Source organism: Dermacentor albipictus, chromosome 8 (genome assembly GCF_038994185.2).
Source record: "Dermacentor albipictus isolate Rhodes 1998 colony chromosome 8, USDA_Dalb.pri_finalv2, whole genome shotgun sequence".
Classification (NCBI taxonomy): Eukaryota; Metazoa; Arthropoda; class Arachnida; order Ixodida; family Ixodidae; genus Dermacentor; species Dermacentor albipictus.
The window spans coordinates 97,140,442-97,165,821 of NC_091828.1; the positions used below are offsets into that span (position 1 = coordinate 97,140,442).

At 46.0% G+C, this 25,380-nt stretch overlaps 1 protein-coding gene across 1 annotated transcript in view; it reads left to right on the top strand.

The window, feature by feature from the left end:
* Positions 1-626: 626 nt before the first annotated feature.
* Positions 627-25,380, top strand: part of LOC135912915 (extracellular serine/threonine protein CG31145-like) — a 68,214-nt gene continuing 43,460 nt past the window's right edge. The window contains exons 1-4 of the mRNA XM_065445521.1: positions 627-764; positions 15,779-16,074; positions 17,747-18,198; positions 19,501-19,625. Coding sequence (XP_065301593.1) covers positions 701-764; positions 15,779-16,074; positions 17,747-18,198; positions 19,501-19,625 — 937 coding nt within the window. The 5' untranslated portion in view covers positions 627-700. The remainder of the gene's footprint in view (positions 765-15,778; positions 16,075-17,746; positions 18,199-19,500; positions 19,626-25,380) is intronic.

A 25,380-nucleotide genomic window follows, 5' to 3' on the forward strand; every position in this document is an offset into this window, starting at 1 on the left:
TGTGTACGTGCGTGTGTGTGCTTGGTTTTTCTTCCTTTTTTTATCTTCTTTCTTTCTCACCTATCGCATCCCCTTTCCCCTCTCCCAGTACAGGGTACCCAACCGGAGATAATCTCTGGTTGACCTCCCTGTCTTTCCTTTGCCTTTCTCTCTCTCTCTCTTGTCTGCATCGAATGGACTGTCAGTCCCGTCCACCTGCCTTCTTGTTTGCCGGTCCTGTTGGAACAGTGACGTGTCATCCTGTGCTCGTCTACCGCACTAAAAAAAAAAGAACTTAATCTAAGAAAAAAAAATGAAACAAAGAAAATTGGGTCTACTTGCAGATGTGCCCGCGTGCTCATATCTTCGGTGATTGATGTTGTCATTGTCCCGCCCTACATACGCGATTGCGGACGGATCGTACATGCAGGCCTGCGTGGTGCTCGTCGCTACTTCCTATTGAAGACAATAAAAAAATCAATAACAATAAAAAGAACAATAACAAAAAAATACAAAGCAACGTCTTTCTTTAAACGACACTCCTGAACGACTTCTCTCGGAGCCGTGGAGGCTGGATAACATGTACGACGTTGTTTATTGATCTAAACATATCCTCTCGATACTCGGAAGACAGCTGTGGAAGATGATAGCTTTTCGTGTTGCTCATTCGTAATGACCTTCGTGTTACTAACGTAATTAAAAAAAACAGTTTCTTGTTTAAATGCTTCCCAATGATGCCAGAAGCAGGACTATCAAGTACGTGGACAATGTTGCTGTCTCCTCGTGTAAGTCATCTTTTGATGTAGTTTTACAAAAAAGTGCTTTCCATTTTCACGGGCCACTAATATATCGAGATGCAATGTCGTGAAGCTGCTTGAGCATTTCAAGCTGCTCAAGCTGCTTGAGAAGCTGCGTGTGGCGGGTTGTCACGTGTTTCTTTACGCCGCGGTCTGCGTTCTCACGTCGTTTCGCTGCAGTATAGAAGGACAGGTAGTACGCCACGGTTGCGCGTTTCGCCGCCCGTGACGTCACAACCAACTGTGTCGAATTAGTAGAGAGTCTTAAGTTAGGGGACGCAAGCGGCTTGCGTACGCAAGAACTATGGGCAACAGTACTGCGCATGCGCAGTGCCGCAGGGGCGTAGCCAGGGGGGGGGGGGCTTATGAGGCTTCAGCCCCCCCCCCCCCCCCGAAATTTTTTCGTGCTGTCCATGCACCGCCGACCAAAGCGACCCCCGGCGCCGGAAATCACTCTGGATTTTGTCTAGAATGTCTTTTTGACGCTCGAAAAGACATTTAACCGCGAAGATTGCAAACTCGGGCTGGATTTCGTGGCAATGCCCATACACCGGGAGTCACACAACGCCAAGCAGTCCCATCCGAGCACAAAGTCTTAAGGGCGCTTTGATGGTGAGCGGGCTCGCCGCGGCATGTCACTGAGGCCACGGAATCTATGGAGCGCATGGATATCAATTGCGAAACTTTATGGGTATAAATCTCATAAGCTCTTGATGTGAAAGGTGCATTGACATTTCCAAAGTTGTGGTTTAGGTTATCAATTGCGGAACTTTGTGGGTTTAATGTTGTTATAAACATTTGACGCCAAAGGTCTATTGACTTTTCTAAAGTCTTACATCGGAACATACAACGAGACAAGCCAAATCAACACACTAGCAGACGAGCTGACAAAGCAGGCAGCGAAGTCCAATGAGACAAAGCGTTGGGGTGGTTCATTTGTGCCGTCATGTCACATAAAGAAATATCAACATTTTTTTTAACCTACGCCAGAACATCCATGTCAAGACACTAAAGCCAGCCAAAGTAACTACGTTCTTATTTATTTTTTCTACTTTGACTTTTATTCGCGAGGACACATTGAGCCTCTTCAATTTTTTTTTTCGTTCTCGCTGCCCTACCCGCGGACTGCCAGAGCCAACCAGAGCGCATACGTTTTTCTCGTATGGCCCCGACCACCGTGCGGTGCACTTCGGTGCGCGTTCGGTTTGCTCTGGCCGAGTGGATTTTCACCGGACAGAGTTTTGGACGCTTTCTGGCTAGCAGACGAGAAAAAAAAAACAATGGTCGCTCGCCGCCATAACTGTGGGGACTCGAAGGATTGCACCGCATTCCTTGAGCGGAACCTTTCCGAAAAGTCTTCTTTCGCCGCTGTAGGATACTGAGCAGTATGCGTATGGTTCTCAGTGGACCAAACGTCTCATGTTTTCTTCGGTATTCCTTCCGTAGCCCCATTAGGTGCCCGAAGTAGGCATTAGATTCTGGCCAACATACTTTCCTATGCGTTTTTTTTTTCATTTCGGTGCCTCCGCCTCACAGAAAAAAAAACATACATTGTTGCGGCGCAGCGAATTGTCGCATGGTGAAAGTTCGATTTTGATACTTCTTTTGCGGAAAGTAATGGGCGGCGGGACGCTTCAGTTGCCAGATACGCTTATTATATTCTTGCGAAAGAAATTGTGTGGACACTCCAGGCGCATTCCTGCCATCGCCCTCATGTTTCGTATAAAGTCCAAGGGTGATAACATCGTGACCACGCGCTGCATGCTGTATGTGCGAGTGAAAGCGTAGGAGGGGAGGTGGAATGGGTGAGCCGACGATGGTGGCTCAGTCTTGTGTGCGCAAAGGAGAAAAGCGGGGAGCAAGCGCGCCGCCTTCCGTCGCGCGCAATACATCGGGGGGAGTGGATGGAATGGGGGCAGAATCTAGGATTCTGGGAATCTATGATTGTGCAACATGATTATTTGCCTTGTTTGACGCATTATATACAGTTACTTCTTTATTACAATATTATATACGCATTATACAGTTATTAGAGTTATACAGTTATTAGACGCATTATATACCGTTAACTTATACAGTTACATACATGGACTCATTGGAGACTTATACGTACACTTAAATATCTTGTTGCGAGGTTTTGTGTATACATGCAGTGAACTTTGTTTCCAGTGACACTTTTTGTCCTTTATCAAGCCGTATTTTCGCATTTGCTTATCCCATTGTATCTTTGCATTTCTAATGTACGAGGGCGAGTCAAATGAAAGTGAGCCTACCCTAACCGCGCAATAATGGTTCGGTTCATTATCTGCGAGGCATGCGCGTAGGAGAACGGCATGTCTCATTTACAAAAGTGACATGCAGGTGTGAAGATAAATGTTCTTTATTGCTCTCATACACTGGGTTGAATATGGTTGCGTCACATAATGGACACTTCAAAAGTTGAACAACTCGGTGTCGCGAAGTTTTTGACAGCTGAAGGTGTTTGCAAAACAGAAATTAATCACCATATGACTGCCGTGTACGTTGAACACTGCATTTCATTGACCACTGTGAAGCGTTGGAGCAAACGGTTCAAAGGACGTTGCAAAGACATTCCAAGACCGGGCCAAAACCATCGTGCAATCACCCCCCACACAATTGCAAAGGTTCATGAGCTGCTGAAACAAGAACGGAGGATAAGCATCGATGAACTGGCAGACTGTCTGAACATCAGTCACGATTCGGTTCACGCCATAATTCATGAGCGTCTCGGTTATCTGCTCTTTGGTGCGCAATGGGTCCCCAAGATTTTTATCCATCGCGAGAAGACGGAGAAGTTTCGTGCTGCCTTGACTCATCTGATCGGGTATCACAATGAGCATGACGACTTCTTGTTTGCAACTGTGATCGGGGACGAACCTTGGTGCCACTACTACGAGCCTGAAACACGACGGCAAAGCTTACAGCGGAAACATTCGAATTTACCACGCCCAAAGAACGTAAAGGCCATCATTTCCCCTGGAAAGGTGTTGTTGACCTTTTTTTCGATCGACAGGGTCCATTACTGATAGAATTTGCTAAATCTTGAGAGGCTATCAATTGTTTCCGATATTGTGAAACGCCAGAACGGCAGCGTGTCGCAATCAATAACGAACAACGTGGAAAATTGACGAATGGGGTCATCTTGTTCCACGGCAATGCCTGTCCCCACGTCGCTTATGTGGTTAATACAAAACTAGCAAAGTTCAAGTGGGAAACGCTGCAACATCCGCCATACAGCTCAGACCTGTCACCTTGCTACTTCTACATTTTGGTGCAACCGAAAAAACAGCTCAAGGGAACCAGATACAGACTTTTTGAAGCAGCAACCCAAGGAGTTTTATAAGACGGGAATCACGCAACTCGTTAGTCAATAGGACAAATGTCTAAATTCTCATGAAGACTACTTTTAAATAAAGTACCCCGTTGTTGGCTCATTTATTTGACTTGCCCTCATATATCTTGCAGAACTCCTGCTTTTTATACGTGCTCTCTGTCGCGACTATAACTTCGGTGAAATTACTCACGATACACGACAAGGGACAGCTACTCCTGCGTAATACATTGGAACACAAACGACAGCGTCATTGAGATTTTTCACTGGCCATTGCATATACACAAGAATGTAAGCACGGTTCTTGAATGACAAAGTTTCATTAAGATATTTGTCCTCAACTTGTTCAGTTCATTGCCTTTTAATTTTTCATATCAGCGGCATGCACTGCTTTCCTGGTTTCGAACTGATATAGTTCTAAAGTTCGTGTGATATTTTCTTTACTTAATAAATAGACAATAAACATGGAAGCATTGACATCAGTTATGTTGGGCACAATTTTTGGCTCATACGAGTATAATATTTTATGAAAAAAATACATATTTTACTTGTATTTACCGAGCGTAGCTTTCAAGAATTCGTTTGCAGCATCTTTGGCAATGACAATGCAGTTATTATTCATGTATTTGATCCCTCGATAAGAGGAAGTTTTAGCTCGGGCCCAATCCGACGCGGCCTATTCAAATACTTGTAAAACGCAGAAACGCTTTTCTGAGATAATCCTGCTAATCGCTTTTATTGAAATTGGTTGCATTTGAGAGAGAAAGTTAAATCCTAGTGCCTGTTGGAAACAGAACTTCGATTTAGGGCCTGAATTTTGTTTAAGATACTTTGGAAAATTCGAAAGTTTGAAAAAATAGAAGCACGACGTTTACAAACTAGTAGCTGTGCATGAAGAACAGATATTGTGGTTCTGTAAACGGCATTTATTATAACAGTCAAAGCGGACAAGTTTGCTGTGTCAATTTGTACCTTACGTAAATTGGTTACGTTGTGTACAAGGGTTCGGCACAAGTCGTATTTCCACAATACAAAATTTTTTTGAGATTCATGTGTAACATATCTATTTTGTCCGCTGTAGATGTACTATTAGATGCAATTCACAGAATTGTGATATCATTTTTAATTGTTGAGTCTCGGAGTGTTAAACTTGATAGTTTCGTTTCCTGAAAATTTTCAATTGTGGCCAATTTTTACTTAATAATTGACCTCCTAAATGAAAAATTCGAAGCCAGTAGTCACTAGAATTAAAGTTTTTCTTTTAAATGCCACAAACCTTTTCAAATTGGTGAAGTGGTTGCAGGGAAAAACGAATTCCCCTTCTACATGTACTTAAATAGGAGCACCCGAGCTAGAGCTTCCTCTTAAGGAGGAGGCTCAGCTGCAACGTGCAGCTTTATATATATATATATATATATATATATATATATATATATATATATATATATATATATATATATATATATATATATATATATATATATTGCGTATATTGGGCCAGTGGCGTAGCCCCCCCCCCCGAACAACATTTCTGGCTACGCCGCTGCAGTGCCGTGGCCCCTAGTTCTTGCGTACGCAAGCCCCGCTAGCGTCCCCTAATCTACAACTCTCTAGCGCCGATTTTGTCGAAGGCTGGTTGGGCAAGATCACGAGGGAAACACTTTCATCCAGTTTCACACGCACGTGACATCATATTCGATGTGAGCGTATGTAACGTAATCGCGTGGTTCCTGTGGTCAATTTCGGAAAGGATTGAAAGCGGTCTGCAATATAATGTGCAAGAGTTCTCAACCGGTATACGTATCACACGGCGCTATAGGCAGCTATTTACGACGCTGTACCAGTGCACGCAACGTTTTACGTCCCTTGTCATGTAAAGAACGACACGCAATGACACACTTCCCGGTGCGAGGCCTTGAAGAGAAGGCGCAAGCGCCCTGGCGCTTTCGTTATCTTGCTCTCTGTTATCTTCGACTAGGCTTAGCGTGCCTTGATACGCGCCGTACGGGGGCGCGCTCATCGAGGCACCTTCGCAGTTGATGATGATGATGATGATGATGATGTTTTTTTTGGCGTGCCTTGGAAACGGAGCGGGGACAAATAGTCACCCAGCCTGCCTGATTCATTCAGGTTTGACTACATCTATCGCTATGTAGCCTTTTGCCTATCTGATCCCGATGTTTAACTTTCGTATCTGGACCCGCCGTGGTTGCTTACTGGCTATGGTGTTGGGCTGCTGAGCACGAGGTCGCGGGATCGAATCCCGGCCACGGCGGCCGCATTTCGATGGAGGCGAAATGCGAAAACACCCGTGTACTTAGATTTAGGTGCACGTTAAAGAACCCCAGGTGGTCAATCCGGAGTCCTCCACTACGGCGTGCCTCATAATCAGAAAGTGGTTTTGGCACGTAAAAGCCCAAATATTATTATTAACTTTTATATCTCAAACCTCTGTCGCCTTATTGTACCGTTATGCCCACACAATTGCAATGCCTCCTGTTCTATCAATCTCTTCCCTGCTTTTCTTACACCGATACTCTTATCGTGCCATACCTATACCGACTGTTCATCAGTTTAACCCTTCAGCGCAGAAGCAAAGCTCGATGCAGACGCCCCCTGAACGCGATGACGCGAAGCAGCCATGCCACAGCTTCAAAGCGTTGCCAAGGTTACCGCTCCAATGACGTCACGATCCTCCCATTAAAGTCGTCTGTTTGACTTCACTGAGGAAACGCCGCTGAATACGGGGCGAAATCACATTCTTTTTTTCTGGAAATCGATTCTAGCGTGGTGGTTCCTAGGTTTTCTCAAATGTAACCTAACTCTTGCTGCTCCTCGAGTAAAACTATTAGCCTGTATAACTGTTCTTAGGCCAAGATTTTAGAATATGCTATAGTGCTGTATATGACACCCTCATCAAAATAACGTAACTCAAGTTCTCACACACACGTCCCGAATTGAAATGTTAGATTTATCTTCTCCGTTTACCCGCGCAATGTCAGCATTACGCCAAATCCTGCATGTCCAAGCCTACAAGTCCAGCGTGAAGTGTCCAGGCTTTGCCTTTCTCATATATTCTTTCACTGATTACCTCTTAACAGCTCTATTATCAAAGCAGTCCAGCGGACCTTCGTTCGTTCGTTCGTTTTATTCGCTTACATTGACGACCATCGTTGAAGGTTTCTGCATATGTTTTTTTTTAACGCACCTGTTTGATAGACACGGCGGGAAAATGTTAATTTTCACTGAAGAAAGTTGGGGCCTAATTTCTTCCTTTTATACAGATATTTCTTGCCGGAACCTCAGCGCTGATACTTCTTGTGCGATGTCACTGATTTCATTACCAAACCGTTCAAGACCCTTCTGGTACGGGTTCTCGAAGCTTCCTTCGTATAGTCTTTGGTCCGTCTACAATATAGTCACCTAACTCTTTATTAATAAGCCATTCAAGAAATACTCAAAAGAGAAACGGAGCATTATTTTACACTAATAGTTTTTTTTGGGGGGGAGGGAGCTCCGCTTTTTCTCAGTTTCGCGCAAAAGTGTTGAAAAAGTTGAAGTATTAACTTTTCTTTTCATGAAACTTGTGATGTCATTGAATGTACCTGTTTTGTTTTATTTCGAGCCTCTTGTGCTGCGACACTCGCTCTGTGATGTAATGTATCGCCATATGGAAATTTTCCTTCCGAATCCCAGTGATTTCATTTTAATCTCATCGGTCATATTTTTGTTTTTTCGCTCATCGTTTCTTTTAGATATCTTTATTATTGTTCATCCAGAATGACTTTTCAAGAGCAATGTATCTATATTCTGCTTGCCCTTCATTCATTTATCATAATTACATTTTCTAAAAAATATTAACTCGCCATCCCGACCCTACGAAGGTAAATGGCCAGAGAAACCCAAATGCCGTCGATGGGGATATGAAATGTTTTATTGTTCAGCCTCGTCTTAGCACTAAAAATCCAGAATAGGGCAGTTAGATTTGTTCTTGGTAATTATAGCCGGCAGCTTAGCATGACAGAAACCAAACTTAAACTTAAATGGCAAGAGCTGAAGAATCGTAGAAAGCATATTAGATTAAAATTTTTCCACGATATTTATTGTTCTAAAACAGGCATAAACCGCGAAATATATATCCAGGCACCACACTATATATCTAGGCGACTTGACCACTGTTTGAAGGTCAGGGAATTTTCTTGTAGGGGTGGCGTCTTCCGCTATTCTTTTTTTGTTAGAACTGTTCGAGATTGGAATAGTTTGCCATCGACCATTGTATATATTACAGAAAATGATGCTTTTTACCATGCATTGAACTAATTTATTGATGTATTGATTCAAGTTTGTAACCTCCCTGCTGTAATGCCCTACGGGGCGATGCAGGTAACTAATAAATAAATAAATAAATACACCGTTGCTGAGCATTGCGATTTTGCACTCTTCGACGCTCGTCGTATGCACGCGTCTCTTTGGGAGTCTTAAATTTGCGTGGTCCACCCATAGCGGCCGTGCAGTGAACCGAACGAGTTGCCAGGCGGGTCTCCCTTTCATGTATGAAGTTTGGTGACCTCACCCACTGATTCGTATGCTGCTGTTGCCCCTTTCCCACCGGAGCAGCTTGTGCAACCGCAATCTTTACCGGGAAACACATGCGGGGAGAAGGAACGTGCCTCGCGTCGTTGACAGGCGCCTTATCGTCCATCGTGCGGTTCCGACGCTTGTTTTTGTGCTTTTCTTTATTGAAACGAACAGTGAGCTGGTGTGCAGTTTGCCTGATTCCAAAGGAGATATGCACTTTTCTTCAGTTTAATCTTTCTCTCTCTCTCTCTCTCTCTTTTTCTTTTTTTGCTGACGGACACGAAAAGCCCCGAAAAACTAGAGGCTCACCGCATCGTTGTAATTCATCCTTCTAATAAATTTACGAAGTACACCCGACTGTTGTCCCATCCCCCTTAGCGAGTAGGTTCCACTGCCTCGGTTATGATGATGATCATCATCATCATCATCATTTCATGCCGCAACACCGGCGCCGCGGTACGGTTGCGATGCGACCAGCGCAACCCAGTAAGCGATGATGATGATGGCACGCTATCACGTGACGCGGACGTCAGAGGCTGCGCCCGCCTCCTCCTCACCAGTCGACCCGTTTTCCTCCTCCTCGCCTCCAGCAACCTCTCCCTTTTTGTTAACTGTGCGTCGGTGATAACCCACGACTCCGAATTTCCTCGAGTAACCCGTATAATTCTTTCGAAACGAAATGATTATCTCTTTCTCCATTGTGAGTCGCCTTTCTTAAAAGCTATAGTATACGAGGTCTGTTAGAAACGTATCTGACCTTATTTTTGTTTTGCGCACAACTGATGCATGTGAAACAAGCGCACTTGCGTCAGCCGACCTTGAACTTTCGTGCGCATGCGCGAATTTTTTCCCGCCTGCCGATAGCGTCAGTCGCTGAGACGCAGCGTTTGAGTAAGGTAGTGCGCAGTGCTCTCGTCGGTTTTGTATTGCAAGGAAAATGGCGGAGCGACTGGAGCAGCGCTACTGCATCAAATTTTGCCAGAAACTGGGCGATAGCCAAATGGAAACCATTCGGAAGATTCAGACGTCTTTCGGTAACGATGCCATGAGCATCACACAGATTAAGGAGTGGTACAACCGGTATAAAGTAGGCCGCACATCGGTGGAGAGCGAGCCAAGCTCCGGTCCGCCATCAACATGCCGAAATGACCAGGTCTTTGCCGAAGTGAACGCTGTGGTGATGCGGGACCGTCGTGTGACTATCCGAGACATTGCGGAAGAGGTGGGCATCAGCACTTTTTCAGCGCCTTCCATTATGACCGATGATTTGGCCATGAAGAGAGTTGCGGCGAAATTGGTGCCGAAGCTGCTCACGGTGGAGCAAAAGCAACTTCGTGTTGAAGTCTCACAGGACGTGCTGGATTCCGCAAACGGTGACCCCGACATCATGAACACCATAATCACTGGTGACGAGCCTTAGGTGTGCGGGTACAATCTGGAAACCAAATCCCAGTCGTCACAGTGGAAGCATTTCACGTCACCAAGACCAAAGAAGGCCCGCCATGTGCGCAGCAACGTCAAAGTGATGCTGAGTGCTTTTATTTGACTCCCGCGGTGTGGTACACCACGAGTACGCACCAGAGGGTCAAACAATCACCAAACTGTACTACAAGGATGTCCTCTCTCGCCTGTGTGATGCTGTGCGACGCAAGAAACTGGAGTTGGGGTCAACAGGAAACTGGCGCATCCATCACGACAATGCTCCTGCACGTTCCTCGCACTTGATTCAGGCTTTTTTTGGCGAAAAGCCAGACTCCTGTAGTTCAACAGGCTCCTTACTCTCCTGATATGGCCCCCTGCGACTTCTGGCTGTTTACCAAGATCAAGAAGTCAGTGAAAGGAGCGCTATTTCAGACAAGAGAGGGCGTTATGGCTGTGCGACAGCTGAGCTAAACTTCATTCCGAAAGAGGCCTCGGAATGCTTCCAACAATGGCAGCACCGTTGGGAGAAGTGTGTGGAGTCCCAAGGAGACTACTTTGAGGATGATTAGGTCTCCAACGCTTCAGTTATGCCAGTTTTTTTTTATTCGGCCAAAGGTCGGATACTTTTCTAACAGAACTCGTATATACCGCGGAAATCGGGGCGTGGTGAGAAATTATGTCGCGTTCTGCTGTATTGGCCATAAATTTCTGCCACATTCTGCCTACTTGTACGAATTTGTGGTAAAATTTTCGTCCTCTAATGCCTTTATTTGTTTATCATTGCTGAAGTGGCATTGATAACGTTACGTCTTTTATTTTATTCTTCGCTTTCTTCCTAATAAGGGTAAATCTGATTTTGGTCGAATACAAGTGGCGGTACACTCGGAAGGCTTTCTTCTTCTTTTTTGTTTTTGTTTTTCGTTTCAGGAAATATTTTGGATTTATCCGCAGCAACGCCACCTGCACTTCCATAGAAACAAAGTATAAAACCGAAATTGCGGTCGCCGTTGCATAAAGATTTGGTAAACGAATTCTTTGATGAATAATTAAACATGTCTGTAGTGCAGGTCTTTTTAGCTTGTGAGTGTTAAACAAAGCGCCGGTCCGCGGCGTACCTACAGAGAACAAGCTGTTCAATATGTTTTTTTTTTTTAAGAAATAGTCAACGTTTACATCTTCATGTGCAAACAATTTTTATGTACGTATCTTTAATCACACTGTGGTCGCCTTTGGCTTCTGCTGAAGCATCAACTTTAGATAAAATTATTATTATTATTATTATTATTATTATTATTATTATTATTATTATTATTATTATTATTATTATTATTATTATTATTATTTTAGTTTCAAGTTTGCCGTGCTCAATTGTGTCTGACCTTCGCCGGGGCTTTGACCGGTCGCGGTCGACGTCATTGTCACGAAGACGACCTAAATTTCTAAATGTGCGCACTAACGTCACGCGTGTCTTTTTCGCTACGCGTGGAAGGAAGCGAGCTCAAACGAAATACAAATCGAGAGAAGAAAGTTTTTTGCCAGTTCGAAGCCGCGTCGCGTTAAATTTCGAAGATTACCGGGACGTTCTCCGCATGTCGTTACGGGAAGCGGCAGACATGGTTCGGAGACGCTGCCTCTTCTTCTGGCTCTTCCTCTACTTTAGCGAAACCGCTCGGACCACAGATGAGCTTCTCAATACTCGGCCTTTTTAATTCTCTGTAGCGAGCACCTTATACGAAAGAGAGTAGAAGATGGCCTTTTTGGTTGTAGGGCAGCAACCTCGTTGAACTTTGCTGTCTTAGCACCTACGTTCGTGCAGCTGCCCGCGGCCTGAGCTGCTCTTCCGATCTATAATGGAGCCCGCGGTGCTTTTTCTTTTCTGGAATAAGTTCGAGACGATGCTTCTTCCGTTACGTCCGTGAGTAGTGTGTTTACCGAGAGCCTCGCTGTAGGACTTTCTTGACATCGTGGATAAAGGTAAGCCTCTGTCGCTTATGCGGCGTCCTGCCTTGAGCTCGGGTTCTCGGGTTTAACTGCTGCACTCTTAATCGTGGCGGGCGATATGCGATTATAGTGTTTGTGCACTGACTAGAATGTAGGCACCCCTCTCTTCACTTTGCTGAGTGTTTGCACCCTCTGCCTTGCGGGGCTGTGAGCCATTGCATTTTTTTTTTGCTTGCTCAAGGGGGTATGAGTGCTTACGTGGGTGCGAGCTATCGATGATGATAGTTTTCTGTCGACGGACGCGAAAGAATGCCGGGATCCTAGCCACATACAGCTTCGCTGTAAAAACGGAGCTGCATAGGTCACGTAGTCACACCTCATCCTCGGCTGAATAAGCCGGAGACCTGGCAACCACATGGCGATGGAAAACAACAACTTTGCCAATTACCATAGCCGCCGCCGCTAAATACCGAACTGCAGCCCCTGTGGCAAAGCGTATATAGTTGGCTGCCAGATGAGCTTAACCTCCGAGCTGCCGCGCAGCATTCACGTCTGGTCATTTGTCTTGGACTTCGAGACTTCGAGTCTCACGCACACTCTGAGCGAGGCGGCATCTGCGCATATGTTGCCGAGTGCCACGTCAAGCAACGCCGTATAGCGAAACGAGTACAACTTTGACCCCATCACGGAGTTGTTCCCGAGGATGTGACGTGCCGCGTTTCCCAGGCAACGGCAAGAACGGCGCTGTTGTCCTTTGTGAGAGCCGCGCTGCTCCCGCAGCGAACGAGACCGGAGCCTTGAGGAATCGTTGAAGTCTGCCGATTTTTTTTAATGGGAAGCCATTTTTTTTTTTGCCTCTTAGCAGCCCCTTTGAGCAGGCCGGAAGGTTTCTGCGTCGACCGCCTCGTTTCTCGTCTCGCCTCTACCCACGAGGTCGCCCTCGCGGCACCGGTAAATAACAACAACCTTACGACTTTTCATTCGTCGTGCCAGCTGGTGTGTGACGTGTAATAAAAGCAATGCATTTGTGACAGCGCGGGAGAGGCCAATTCCCCCCCCCCCCCCCCCCGCGCCCCCATTTTTCACTCGTGGCAGCTCGCGCTTTGAGGCGCTGCGCGACATCTCGCCGCCTTCTTGAATCGGCCCTCAGTTTACCTGCACTGCACTTGCCTTCTGAACCGGCCCTGCAGCCACAGGTTGTTGCCTTTCCTCGCCAGTGTACGATAGATCAGTAAGCCGTCATGGCCACCGTCGTCGCTGTCGCCGTCACGTCACGCGTGACGTCACACGTACGCGAGCGCATCGCGCACGCAAGTGCTCGCGTTGCACGCGTATACATGTTGCGCCACCTGGCAGGGATTTGCGGAACCCCAGACGACGCCGTAGATAAACTGCAATACGCCCCGAATAACATTGATCCCCACAGTGCAATTGGGTCTGCATATACTTTATAGAATGTTCTTTTTTCTTAATTTTATTTCCCCCCTTTTTTTCTTTTCATGAGCCTTACGAACCTCGGCTTATACGCTGAAAGGTCGGGCGACCAGATTGTCTGCAGGAGGAGCAAACCTGTTTGCGAAAGAGATTCCTTCGGCTTACACGCCTAGCGTCTTTCGATCGAAAGAATCCGTATGTTGAGGCGAACGTGGCGTCCTGAACGGTTGCGATTGAACGAACCTCTCTCTCTCTCTTCCTCTCTCTCTCTCTCCCCGTGCGTGTGGGCGTGTGTGTGTGTGTGTGTGTGTGTGTGTGTGTGTGTGTGTGTGCGTGCGCGTGTGTGTGCGTGCGCGTGTGTGTGTGTGTGTGCGTGCGCACTACCCGATCTTTCATCCCGTCGCCGTCATCCTTTGTACCGCTGGCTACATTTCACAGCGGCTGTATTGATGCCGAACTGAATCCCTTTGCTCAGCGCGTGACTCGTTCTTTTCCGCGGCCTTTATGCCTCTTAGAGTGCCCAAGCTCTTCTCCACTTCTTCGCCGTCTGTTATTTATCGTCACTGCGACGTCACGTGTATGATCTCTCTCCTCCATAACAAACTTCCCCGAATAGCCCGCAAATTATCGTTTATGTATCCACTGCGTTATTGCGATCCTATGCACGTGAACTTGCCCTCTTTGTGCCGAGGCGCATAGCGGCTGGCAGCCGTGAAGTATCGCTTTGGCGGATCGTCGATCCCCTCCTTTCCGGTGCGAATCGAATCGAGATGATTCGATTCGCTACGTATAGTCTAGTCGCTCTAGACTCTGTGCACCCCTCGCTGTTGTCTTACTCGTAGTGAATGGAAAAGACACTATGTTTCGGGCCGTCCGCGTCCTCGCCAAATCTTATTTCTTGTCGCCAAGTCGTATTTACTATTGAGCAGTATTTTCCTTTATCTCGCTTAAAAGCGTGACTTCCTTCGAGACAATCCGAAGCCAGTATACGAGAAAGATAACTACTCGGTCACGTTTGTTAATATCCTTTAGAGTGTATTGTAAAGAGATACGTAGATTTTTCGTAGGCTGTCGAAATATATATTTTTTAAAGAGTGTATGTTGGTTGCACCTTTCAGACGATAGCAGAGCGTAATGCACCTTTGTTGTTAATCATTCGAAACTCGGCAGAATGATCGCGAATGTTTTTGGCAAACTGACTGCTGCAATCGGTTCTCTCGTGTAAAGTCAGTTGCTATCGTGTCGACGTAGCGCATGAGATGAAAGAGGCATCACAGTGTTTATAGTATATACTTTCTCTAAACATCATTGGTGACTTTCGTTGTGCTATGCAAAGTCTATACTTCGTGCTACACACCCAAAGTATCGTCTTTGTTATAAACTAGATAGCTTTTCGGTAGATTTGCTTTGTACTAGAAGCTCATCGTGTAGACATAGTATAGTATAGACCTCTTTGAGCGTCTAGCTCAGAAAATTGTATTTTTAATTAACAGTAACATTTTTATCGATTTTCTTTGTACTAAATGCTTGAAGTATCGATATAGTTGAAGTATAGACAATTTACAGGCCTCCCGTAGGCCTACTTTGTCCCAGAAGAAGGTATAGGTCTTGTTATAGAATATTTGGTTTCTGATATGCTTCCTGCTGATTTATTTCTGATGTAAGCTCAGGGTATATATTTGACTGTGTACTTCCGGATGACTTACTTTGTAAGATGTATATTATGGGTTGTTCACAGACTTAATTTAGATATGATTATTGCTAGAGGCTCAAAGCATAGATTGCGTTGCAGAATAGTGACTTCCTGTGTACTTCCTACTGAGGTGCTTGTGGCAGAAGCTCAAAGTCAAATATTTTAGTATAGGCTTTTTGATTTTATATAGACTTCCTATTGACCTCCTTTGGGCTGGAGATTCAAAGCGGATGCTTCTTACTGACCACACGTAGACGTCCGCTGTGCTACAGGCTCAAAGTATAGATATTGTTACAAAGTCTAGTCTTCCTGTATACTTCCCGTGGACTTCTTTGTGGTAGGATATCGATGCACGGATTTTTGGCAGACTGCTGAATTTCTGTTGAATTCCTGTTGACTTCCTGTTGACTTATTTTGCGCAAAAGATTTAAAGCATATGCAAGATTAAAGTATAGACTTTCTGTAGACTTTGGCTCATGCCACAGGTTGAAAGTACATATATAGTCACCGTAAAATTGGTGCTCCCGCCAACTGACCGTTCCACCTCCCCCCCCCCCTCCCGAATCCTCCTCGGTCTCGCAGGCGCATCACCGGTCGCCCTGGCGCTGGAATTCGCCGGGCTACACTGCCCGGGGGGCTCCGCGGCCAAGGTGGCTTCCTCGGGGGCCCGCGTGCCCCTGGGCTGGCCCTCCCGGCTCCTCTGCCGAGGGGTGAAACTCAAGCAGCGGCTCGTTTCGGGGCTCCTGCTAGCCGCATCGGCCATTCTCTTCCTCACCCTCGTGCGCATCACCGGAGTCCGCCAGCTACCGTTCGCGTCGCCCGCGCAGGACTGGGTGCCCAGCCACCGCAAGGGAGTCGCCGGACCGTCGGTGCAGCAGGCGAGTAGTTAGCGTTGTTGATGCACAAAAATATGGATTAGCAGCACGCCTTGGCGTACAGTTCTTTTTTTTATTTATGAATACTGCGATCTTGTACACAAGATCATAGCAGGTGGGAAACATTGTGTTAAGACACAGAATTACAGACACAAAGAGAACAAAATTGCACATAGAAATTCAACAAGAGAATACAGCGACAAGGTTAATTAATAACAATCAATTCAAATGCTCTTGAAATGAATGTAATGATGTCTGTCTGACAACATCATCCGTGAGGTTATTCCAATCAGTGATTGTCCTTGGAAAAAAGGAATATTTTGTAGTCAACATTCCACTAAACGGCGATCCTAAACTATCGATCACCCTTACGACTTGCAGGTAGGCGACGTAATCCTTAATTGAGAGATTTAGCGTGTTTGATATTCCGGTAAACCACACGTAAACGCGAACGGGCTGGGCGTTTTGCCGGATGAGCTGAGGCGCAGACGTAAATGGCCTGGCCACCTTGTGGCGCAGAGCTCAACCAGGCAAACACGGCTAATATTGCGGTAACCAAGACCGTTTTACTTTGCTGTTAGTGTACATTTTCGCAAGCAATGCGATTACGCCGCTGCCGAAAATACACATCAGCAGTGAAGTAAGACACGTTTAATTAATGCAGTATTAGTTCTGTCTTTGTCTGATTGAGCTACTCGCTACCAGGTGGCTGCACCGTGCAGACCGTTCACGTTTGGGCCTCCGCTCATCCGGTGAAACGCCCAGTCCGCTTGCGTTTGTCCGGATACCGGACACCCTAAAACTTATTAAAACTGTGGGGCTGTGCAAACAGAAATGGTGCCTCTGCAGCATGAAACTTCCGACGCGATAACCGCCGGCGCAGTCATTGGTGAACTGAAGGTCCGAAAATTGTTTTCGGGCTAACTCGCGCGGATCCGTGAGCACAGGCAGCGCGAAACAGACGCCGGAACACGGGGGACAGACGACGCGAAGGCGCATATGCCGTCTGTCCCTCCTTTCGCGCTGAATGTACAGTCACAATAGTCAGGGTTAGTCTACGTGCTTAGCAGTGTGAACAGACGACCGCGCAAGAAGCACGGTTGTCATTTCGCTTACCCCTATTCCTCGACGCAGTTTCGCGGACTCGCCGTGTGAAAGAGGGTTCAGGCTGGTCGCTTGAGTTTTCTTTATAGTGTTTAGTTCGCCTCAGCACTCACATTCTTGTAAATAAGGTGTGAAGTGACGAAGAGTTACACCTGATCGCTAGGCTAGCCTAGACATCATGTAGTCCTAATCAAGACCCAGGTACGTTCCCTGGTGCCGGGCCCGCAAGTATTGAACAACCGGACATGGAGAATCGTAGACGAGAAAGGGGCGGAAAACACCATCGTTTTATTTATTTATTATTTTTTAGCTCTAATGACTAGTGGCGCGTGCGAAACCTGTTTGTTGTCTTCCACCTCAACGGTTACACATGCTGCCGCAGACTAACAACGTTCGCTGCAGCGCAACACATGACGAGGGCAAAAGAAGGTACGAAACGGGCGACACGGCCCTTTATACGTTCTTTTTGTCCTCGTCTTGTGTTGCGCTGTAACGAGCCTTACTGTGAATCCCAACCAACTGGCCCAACTTGCCGTCTTGATGACTAACAACGGGCGTCGTCTTTTCGCAGGCCGGGCCCGATCCGTCGGGAGTCCTCGGCAAGAGACTCTTGACCAAGGCCTCGGTCGAAGGAGGTTCCAAGAGAACGGGCAGCGAGGCCGCTGGAGCCGGAGGCCAAGCGGATCCCGGCCCGGGTTCGCTGGCGTCTTCGCCACCTCCTCCGCCTGTGCGCAGTCGCGGCAAACCCTCGGTTGCGGCGGCCAAGGGTTCGAAGAAGAATGACGCCGTGGGAGGCAACGCGCTGGCGGGCGGCAACAAGAGACGGCCGGGCAACGCAGCCGCAGCAGCCGCTGGCAGCGCCGAGAAGGAGGTCGTCGAAGGCGAACCGCAGCAGAAGCCGCCGCACGACCCCTTCGAGGACCTGGTGCACATCGCCTGGCCCCCGGCCGAAACGCGCCGGGCTGTCGTCAGGCCCCGACGCTACAACCCCACGCTGGGGCACATCCTTCAGATCGAGACCAGGTGAGTGATGGGGGCCAACGTTCGCCTTAGACGCGGCTAAGTAGGACGACCCAGTTTAGTTACAGATGTTAAGCTTACTGTTAGATTAGGGTCCGGAATGGTTGATAGGCCGAACTAGTTAGTGCTAGATGTTAAGCTTATTGCTAGATTAAGGTCCGGAATAACTGATAAGAGGACCTTGTTGAGTGATGGGTGTTAAGCTAACTGTTAGATTAGGGTCCGGAATAGCTGATAGGACGACCTAGTTTAGTGATAGATATCAAGCTGTATAAATGTTAGAGTAGGGCCCGGAATAGCTTATAGGCCCACCTAGCTTAGTTTAGTTTAACTTAGCTTAGTGGACCTTGGAGAAAAGACGCGAACGCTATAGAGGTGGCTGTTGACGCCCAGCTTGACACTCTATCACCAGTTTCCTGCGACGTCACGTTTTCTTTAACAATGTCTGCTAAGCACCGGTCCAATGTTTGTTCATCAGAGAAGGACCAATTTGTATTTCGAGATAAATAGTAATTATATAACTGGGCTTGGCAACTTTTGGGTGGAACTTTCCCTACGCGACAAAGTACGTAGCGTGACCTACGCAAAAATGGGCCGTGAAATCTGAGACGTCGTACTGACGCCATGGGTTAACTAGTTGCTGAAACGCCCCGCGCAGGATGCCTTAAGCGATTCGTGTGTTTTACGTCGTTTCCTCCTTTCCTTGCCTTAAAGCTAAAACGGACCATTTCGAAATTACTCGCCAACTGGCCCAAATATTTCACCCGCCTCGCCAAGTTTGAAAGCGAGCTCATATTACCGATTAAGACGACGCATACGACTGCGCCATTCGTGGTATATCTGCTTTAGTATTTGTTTTTTTTATTATTTATTCAGTTTACCCTACAGACTCGGAGGAGCATTAGGTAGGGCGGGGGGGGGGGTTACCGAAAGATCACAAATATTTAAGGCAAAAAAAGGGAACTACATAGTAGGGGAAACAAAAAAGTTTGAAAAAGAATGAAATGGTAAATGGAATGGAAAATAAAATGCAAATGTATAGAATGGGAATGGAATGGAAATGGACTGGAAATGGAAAAAAAAATGAACACTGGTAAAGACTGGAAAGAACGCACACAATGTCAATGTCAATCAATCCAAGACGAAGTCGTGTATAGGCTCGTTCTCGCTTTTTTTCTCTCGATTGTTCACGGCGCCAGCGTTCACATTGTGTATCTCCGTGCTTTCGAAAAAAAAAAATGAAACGGCTCTTCGACGCCCAGTGTGAACTAACAATGGCTCGCCACCCTGTGTTCTCGTCGCCAGCCGCAACATGACCAGCTGGGAGCAGTTCCAGACGGGCATCGCGCGCGAGTGGCTCTACCCGGAGAACTCGGAACTGGTCGAGCGCATACTCCACGAGATGGCGACACTACCCATCGTGCACGTCGGTGAGTAGTGCTCTAGTGTGCTCTAGTACACTAGACGAGTTACTGCTCTAGTACACTCTAGACGAGTTAGTGCTCCAGTACACTCTAGACGAGTTAGTGCTCTAGTACACTCTAGACGACTTAGGGCTCTAGTACACTCTAGATGAGTTGGTGCTCTAGTACACTCTAGACGAGTTAGTGCTTTAGTACACTCTAGACGAGTTAGTGCTTTAGTACACTCTAGACGAGTTAGGGCTCTAGTACACTCTAGACGAGTTAGTGCTCTAGTACACTCTAGGCGAGTTAGTGCTCCAGTACACTCTAGATGAGTTAGTGCTCTAGTACACTCTAGGCGAGTTAGTGCTCCAGTACACTCTAGATGAGTTAGCGCTCTAGTACACTCTAGACGAGTTAGTGCTCTAGTACACTCTAGACGAGCTACTGCTCTAGTACACTCTAGATGAGCTACTGCTCTAGTACACTCTAGACGAGCTACTGCTCTAGTACACTCTAGACGAGTTACTGCTCTAGTACACTCTAGACGAGTTAGCGCTCTAGTACACTCTAGACGAGTTAGTGCTCTAGTACACTCTAGACGAGCTACTGCTCTAGTACACTCTAGACGAGTTAGCGCTCTAGTACACTCTAGACGAGTTAGTGCTCTAGTACACTCTAGACCAGTTTGTGCTCTAGCACACTCTAGACGAGTTAGTGCTCTAGTACAATCTAGACCAGTTAAGACTCCAGTACACTCTAGACGAGTTAGGGCCCTAGTAAACTCTAGACGAGTTAGTGCTCTAGTACACTATAGTGCAACGGCGCCGTTATAGTGAACTAGATGGTTTATCGTTCGCTCTTGCACCGGGGACGAGATGCCATTACATACAGACATCAACATTAGCCGACAGCGTTCCGCTGCATATGACGTACGTGTCATGATTATTGCAATGAAATATTGACTCCATTTTCTTTTTACTTTATTTCCTTCTTTTTTTAATGTCCGACCGTTTGTAGCGATAGTTACAATTTGCTTGCCTTGTGCTTAACGTTTGGTACAGGTTGAAAATTTTCATGCACATCAGTGTTGTGCCATGCTGTACTACGCCACCAGAGGCGCAGACATCTGCAAGTCATTTGTCAGATTTGCCTTTCATTGTCTGCGCTCCTGACATCACGTAATGATGGTGAAAACATTTAATTGAAGAAAAAAACTAATGTCATCACCACTTATCATCATTATAATAGGGGCGCTTTGACAGAACACGCGGTACGGTGCGTAGTATCTGAAGGAGGGTCCTGGATTCGGCACCACGCGTCTGAATTGGCAGGCTGTAGGAGCAGCCCCGGAGTAGATACATGCTCTTCTGCCTCGAAGTCGAAAAAGCTCAATATATATATATATATATATATATATATATATATATATATATATATATATATATATATATATATATATATATATATATATATATATATAGTGGCATTCGGCGAGCGGGAAAGCGAAGGCTGAACGTGTTCGTCTGGCGGTTGAGCGCTACGTCTGCACGCTTAATTCGAGTTTCGGGCGACCGGTTAATTTTGTACTGATTACGCGAATGAAGCAGTCGCCGGAGTCCGAGGTATCGTTCTGCGAGATTCCTGTATGGAACCGGCAGCGTTTACCAGTTTCTATTCCACCAGAGGCTACCTGTATGCTCTCTCTTTTTTTTTTCAGTTTGTGTCGCGCGTAGGCATACGCGACTGTGGGTCTCCCAATTGTACGCACACATCGAGTTCAGCGTATAAATTTCGTGCGAGCAGCCTTTCCATACCGTCGCTACCGCAACCAGAATGGTCTCCCCCAGTGACCCCAACTGTATAACGACGCAAAAAAATCGTTTCTTTTTCTTTCGTTCTCGTTTTCACTACAAATATCCTATATAACGATGCGGACGCGTACACACGTGCGTGGAATGCGGCGTGTCAACCGCGCATAGCAAGCGGGAGCCCGCTGGAAGTGACAGGCATTCTTCGTGTCCGAGTTGGTCGTACGCTTCGCGTCGCCATTGTTCGGGGCGTACCTCCGGGAGCGACATTATTATTGCGCCGCTGCCGCCGCCGCCTCGAGGGGGCGCGCGGGAGCACGTAATGTAGACTTGCGCACTGGGCCTCTCTTCGCGATGTCGCTTTATTTTCGGCGTCTCAAAGACAGACATCCCTGTCACGTGTCCTCTCTCTCTCTCTCTCCTTTTTTGCCTTCTTCTTCTTCTACTTCTTTTGTACTTCCCGCATATGGCTCGATCGCTTTGTCGACGACAAATTCTCTCTTTTTTTTTTTTGTTCCCTCGACGCTTTACCACGGCGCATTGTTTAGCGCAGGAAGGAAAGTTTCTCGCTAACGGTAAGACGGGAGACACGAACGCAGGAAAGGTGGTAGATAGAAAGCGGAGTGACGTAGTGTATAAAAAAACATTGTAGCGTATCGGTTCGCCCCCTGACCTTATTCCGCGGTGTACAATGGTGCGTTCCGGTCGCTTTCCGCTATGCCTGTAATGGCCGCATTGTCCACGTGGTGCTAACGGTTAGATGGCTACTTCGCCCCTTGCTCCGTTTTCTTTATTTCTTTCTTTGTTTGCTTATCTATTTGTTTATTTTACTAGGGGTGTTGAGACCAAAGTCAACACTATCGACCCAGAACATGTGCAGCTGTCGTCACCTTCCTTGTGCGAGTTTAACGAGCACCGTAATTAGTAAAAACATCACGCAATCTTCATGGGGCGTCAGTTAGACCATCTTGCATTCATATATAGAGATTCCTGCGATAGAAAGTGCGTTTTTTAACGATGTACTTTGGAACAATGAACTTTGACAGTCTAATAATTGCGAATGAACTTCAAGTAGATCTGTTTTTCTTGCTCGTTCGGACATGTCGCTTCATCTATACAGACTAAACCATCTTTCCTCATAGAGCAGTCCCTCGTGCATCAGTTTTCGTTGGTCTGTTCTGCTCTATGTACCTCTAGGATGACTATCTCAATAGTCCACGCACTGCAGCTGACAAAACACGTAACGTCCAAGCGCTAGCTGTCTGTGAAAGCATCTATATAGGCTGCTTATGAATTCCGCGATGAAATCTTTGAATGCAGATAGTGGGCCTTCGATCCACAAAAAAGTGAACGGAAACATCTGTTGCACAGTGCACGGGGTTTTGAGCTGTAAGCGAAATTTTTTATTACTGAACTTACGCGACCGCTGTTATGTGCTTGAATCGTTGTGCTCTTCGGCCTCGGCACCATTGAATTTCGATCCTGAGACTGCTCATCGTGCCCTACTGCTCAATTCGCGCTCCAGTACCGAAACCGTGTACCATATACACTTATACTGTATAACGACATACACTTATAATGTATAACCATATACACTTATCCGGTATAATTATGTGCACTTATGCTGTACATATACACTTATGTTGTTTAACCACATGTACATATGCTGTATAACCTATGCATTTATTGTGTGTAACCATATATACTTATGCTGTGTAACCACATAGACTTAGCACTGTATAACCACATACACTTATGATGTATAACCACATACACTTATACTGTATAACCACATACACTTATGCTGTGTAACCATATACGCTTATCCTGTGTAACCACATACACCCATGCTGTGTAACCACATACACCCATGCTGTGTAACCACATAGACTTATACTGTTTAACCACATAGACTTATACTGTTTAACCACATATACTTATACTGTATAACCACATGTACTTATACTGTATAACCACATGTACTTATACTGTATAACCACATACACTTATCCTGTAACCATATACACGTATGCTGTATGATGACATACAGTTATGCTGTGTAACCATATACACTTATCCTGTGTAACCATATACACTTATCCTGTATAGCCACATAGACTTATACTGTTTAACCACATACACCTATGCTGTATAACCACGCACGCTTATACTGTATAACCACGTACACTTATCCTGTATAACCATACACACTTATGCTGTATAACGACATACACTTATGCTGTGTAGCCATATACGCTTATGCTGTGCAACCATATACACTTATCCTGTGTAACCACCTAGACTTATACTGTTTAACCACATACACCTATGCTGTATAACCACATACACTTATACTAATTAACCACATACACTTATCCTGTATAACTACATACACTTATGCTGTATAACGACATACACTTGTCTTGTGTAACCATATACACTTATCCTGTGTAACCATATACACTTATCCTGTGCAACCATATACACTTATTCTGTATAACCGCATACACTTATGCTGTATAACCACATAGACTTATACTGTTTAACCACATACACCTATGCTGTATAACCACATACACTTATACTATATAACCACATACACTTGTCCTGTATAACCACATTCACCTATTCTGTATAACCATATACACTTATACTGTATAATCATACGCACTTATACTGTGTAACCATATGCGCTTATACTGTATAACCACATGCACATACTGTTTCGAACATTTCTTGGAAACATAATTTCGATCTCTCTGCGCTTGGCGCGTCACGATCTTTCTCGGATTATCGATGCCTCCTATCAAACTCCTCCAAAGAAAGAATGAGTCGTTTCCAAAAAAAATTTCATTAGAGATGGTGCACGGTAAAGGCATTATAATGAAGCCTTTGTAGCCGCGTCGTCTTTTCGCGTGGTAAATCTATGTACGTCCTGTGGAATGGAGCAGGCGCAAGGCATTAGGGTATTGCTGCTCGGGCTTGTACGGAAACTCAGCTGCACTGAAACGGTCGAATTTCTACTCGCATAAAGGCGTGGGAAACCACGAGCTTTTTTACCCTGTAATGCCTGAACGCAGCTGCTCGTCGAGGAAAATTAGAAATTATGCCCACCTTTATTTTTGGCCACGGAGAGTACGCTTGTAAAAAAAAAAGACAGAAGAGTTAATTCAATTAGATCTTATATGGTAATGTAACTAATTATTTAGTAATTGCTTTGTCGCACTACCTAAAAGTGAACTTCATTCCAGCATATCAAAAAACGCAACTATGGAGTTTGCTTTACTTTTCGCCCACTTACATCGTTTCGAGGCATCGTACTCGGCGTACAGGGTTATACATCATGCGTTTGCTATTACAGGGTTAACGCTACATCTTTGCACAAGCGGATTAACGTTATCCAATCTGGCATCGTATTTCTCCCGGACACGACTAAGACGATGTCAGAAATTCCGTAAGCAGGCTTCTCCACGCGTCTTAGTTGGCCCGTGACGAAGATGGCTGCCGTTCCCGCTTTAGTAGCACCGATGAAGCTAAAAGACGGCTGCGTCGTTTACAAAGTTTTAATTATCTCTCGCTCTGTTTAATGTGTTCTTCTTCTCTTTCCCCTTCTTCTTCCTTTCAGTGTTCCTTTCTTTACTGGCACCTAAAGAAAAAAAAAAGAGTGGGGAGGAGGGGGGGGGGGCGCTTGCCTTGGTCGGTGCAGCTGTTTCAGTAATGGCCGAGGCATACTACGGAGAGCTCTGTTCTCGGCTCTACCGTATTTTTTTTTTTTTGCTCGCGGTTCGCTTCCGTCTTTGCTTTGACCCCATCTGCGCGAGCTTTCGCCGCGGCTTCCGCACCGATTCGAGAAAGCAAAAAAATAAGACGCAGACAAAAAAAAAACAAAGAACCAGGTATCGCTAAGCGTTCTCTGTTTGCAACTCCTCGACAACGACAGGCGGGCTGCTAACGCGGCTGGTCTGCTTACG